A 2,928-nucleotide genomic window follows, 5' to 3' on the forward strand; every position below is an offset into this window, starting at 1 on the left:
TGTGTGTGTGAGACCTGGTGATTAGAAGAGATATAGGCAAGAGAAACTTCTTCCCAGCCTCTTTGCCCCATTCATCTGGAGTGACTCTGGGGCCCTGCAGGGGGGCAAACAAGTCAGCCCTTGGTGGCGTGAGGGCTTGGCACATTGTCCTTGTGCCACAGAGCATTTCCTCTCTTCCTGCAGATACTACCCGGCCTCGGCGTGATAATGAGGTGGATGGGCAAGACTACCACTTTGTGGTCTCCCGAGAACAGATGGAGAAGGATATTCAGGACAACAAGTTCATTGAGGCAGGCCAGTTCAACGACAATCTCTATGGGACCAGCATCCAGTCAGTGAGGGCAGTTGCGGAGAGGGTAAGGAGAGAAGTGGTCGCTCTACAAAATTACCCCTGAAGGGAGGCACAGAAATGCTCCTGCCAGAATGCCGCATGGATCCTCATCCTTCCAGCACATGGCCTAGCCAGTGGCAGTGCTGACCAAAACCACGCCTGTTCTGCATGTTCCCAGCCCCTGGTTGGAGATGTCTCTCTCCTCTGTGCAACTCACCCCAGAGCATCACCCTGCCTGCATCTACAGATGTGGCCTTTTCTGGATAGTAGGAGCCAAATGTGGAGCCTGGGTACCTCAGAGGTAGAATCTTCCAGGCCTCTCTAGGTGGCCCCACATTTCTCATAGGTGGATGTTGGGGTCAGCACCATGGGTAGATGGAGACTAGGTGGACTGATGGCAGTCCTTTCTTTTTCAGGGCAAGCACTGCATATTAGATGTTTCTGGCAATGCTATCAAGAGGCTGCAGCAGTCGCAACTTTACCCCATTGCCATCTTCATCAAGCCCAAGTCCATTGAAGCGCTTATGTAAGTATTTGCTGAGATTCTCAGCTAGGAGAGGGCTCTGGAAAGGCAATGAAAAATCAAGTGGTTTGTTGGGCAGGGGTAAGACCCAGTGGGTACTCAGTGGAAAGTCTGTGTCCCTCTCTGTTCACTGGAGGCTCCTTTGGATTTGTGTCCTCATGCTTGTGCCCCTAGTTAAGCTTTAAGACCTAGAAGTTTGGGGAAGATGTTGAGCCTTAGGCCACTACTGTTCTCAGAGGGCAGCTAAGCAGCTTTCCAGGGGGCCTGGAGCAACCCTTTATGTTAATCAAAACATAGAATCTAGTTTGGTACTATGTTCTTCTGTATCTTTGGAAGGGAAATGAACCGAAGGCAGACATATGAACAAGCAAATAAGATCTATGACAAAGCCATGAAACTGGAGCAAGAGTTTGGAGAATACTTCACAGGTAAGTCTCCCCATTGTGCAGCTTGGGTGTGGGAGCAGGCAGACACCTATTCTATGAGGTTTTTCCAAGAGGCCTAGATGCCTGGCACAGTTTCTGGCTGCTTTTGAGCTCGAGCATTTCCAAAGTACTCGAGTGCCCTCCAGCCAGAGTAGTTTAGCCAGTTTATAGTTTCAACCATCATCAGCAAACGCTTTGATTGTTTTGTGCATTCTGTCTTCGTGTCTTCCTAGACTGTAGCTCCCTGTTTTAGTTTGTTTTCCTGCCCCCCCAGGCTCCCCCATCCAGCATTGGCTGATTGCATGTTTTACGTGCTGAGTGAACATTTGTTGATAATGATGGTTGCCTGGTGTGGTGTTCAGGTGTTCTCTGTCAGTGTGTGCACACATGTGTGTGCATGTTTATATGGTCACCTACTTTAGAAGGGCAGTTCCTAAAAGGTTGGGAAGGTTTCTGTGTAATATGTTGCTTACCTTTTGAAGTATGGTGACCTATGTATGCAGGTTGGTGCTGAGTAAACTCTAGCTGGTGATGCTACAAGGTTAGCTGGCCACAGGATTCATAACTGTTCTCGCATACCTTGGGTCCTGGAGCTCCGTTTTCTGTCAGCCACTGTGTCCTTGTTTGCTGCGCTGACCTCTGACATAATGCAGATGTGATGGCCCCAGGAGCACTGCATCTTGCCAGAAATTGTGACTTGCAGCTCCTGCTCTGGATAACCAGGATTTTCCAAATCTTCCAATGAGGCTGCATCAGAATTGCCAGCTGCTGGCCTTATAGCAACCAAGAGCAGTACAAACTGCAAGGTCTGGCATCTAATGGGTGCTCAGTAAACATTTTTTTGAGCAACACATTTTCCTACTCATTGCCGCCCAGTGTCACTGTCTCAGCAAGTTGACTTCAGGCCCTGGGCCTTGAGTGCCCGCTAGCTTCCCCACCGCCCCAGGCTCTTGGACTGCCACCTAGTGAACAAGCTGGGCTGAACTGTGGGCTGGTTGGGATGAACCAGACTGTCAGGGTTTGAGGGGTTGCTGTGGACCATAATGATAATTCTGTTTTCTTTTTCAGCCATTGTACAGGGTGACTCACTGGAAGAGATTTATAACAAAATCAAACAAATCATTGAGGACCAGTCTGGGCACTACATTTGGGTCCCATCCCCTGAAAAACTCTGAAGAATCCCCTCCAACCATTCTCTTGTGAGCAGAAGAAATCAAGTCCCTCTTCCCTCCTCCCTCTTCATTCCTGTCCCCACGGGGAGAACAAATGACTACTGTTCTTGTCCCCTTTTTTAGATATGTCCAAAAATTAAGTTTTCTAGTCCTGTTCTGTTTTTTTAAATTTTTGTTTTGTTTCAGTTTAATTTTGGGATGATGCCATCTCACTCATCATGTGACTGTGCCCATGCCTGCATGAACCTTTCCCAAGCACTAGCACAGGTGCAAATCCATCAGAGTCATTGTTTTCATAAAAACCAAGCAGAAGAGAAGAGAGGAGGACTGATGGAAAGACAGACTGGACGGCTGCGCGGCTTGTGAAGTGAGCCCTTCACACCACATGAGGAGAGGCTCCCGGGCTTTGCTACGATCTGTATGTGGCCTTGCGGCTCAGGACGGCGCGGTGTCATGGCGACAGAAAGTATCTTATTT

General features: G+C 48.8%; 1 protein-coding gene across 2 annotated transcripts in view; it reads left to right on the plus strand.

Moving 5' to 3' along the window:
- Positions 1-2,920, plus strand: part of DLG3 (discs, large homolog 3 (Drosophila)) — a 48,632-nt gene extending 45,712 nt beyond the window's left edge. For both annotated transcript variants that reach the window (XM_010832111.1, XM_010832112.1), the window contains 4 exons: positions 184-356; positions 748-857; positions 1,191-1,282; positions 2,348-2,920. In XM_010832111.1, the coding sequence (XP_010830413.1) occupies positions 184-356; positions 748-857; positions 1,191-1,282; positions 2,348-2,454 (482 nt within the window). In that variant the 3' untranslated portion in view covers positions 2,455-2,920. The remainder of the gene's footprint in view (positions 1-183; positions 357-747; positions 858-1,190; positions 1,283-2,347) is intronic.
- The last annotated feature ends 8 nt before the right edge of the window (positions 2,921-2,928 follow it).

This window comes from Bison bison, unplaced genomic scaffold, assembly GCF_000754665.1.
Source record: "Bison bison bison isolate TAMUID 2011002044 unplaced genomic scaffold, Bison_UMD1.0 scf7180017864537, whole genome shotgun sequence".
NCBI classification, from domain to species: domain Eukaryota; kingdom Metazoa; phylum Chordata; class Mammalia; order Artiodactyla; family Bovidae; genus Bison; species Bison bison.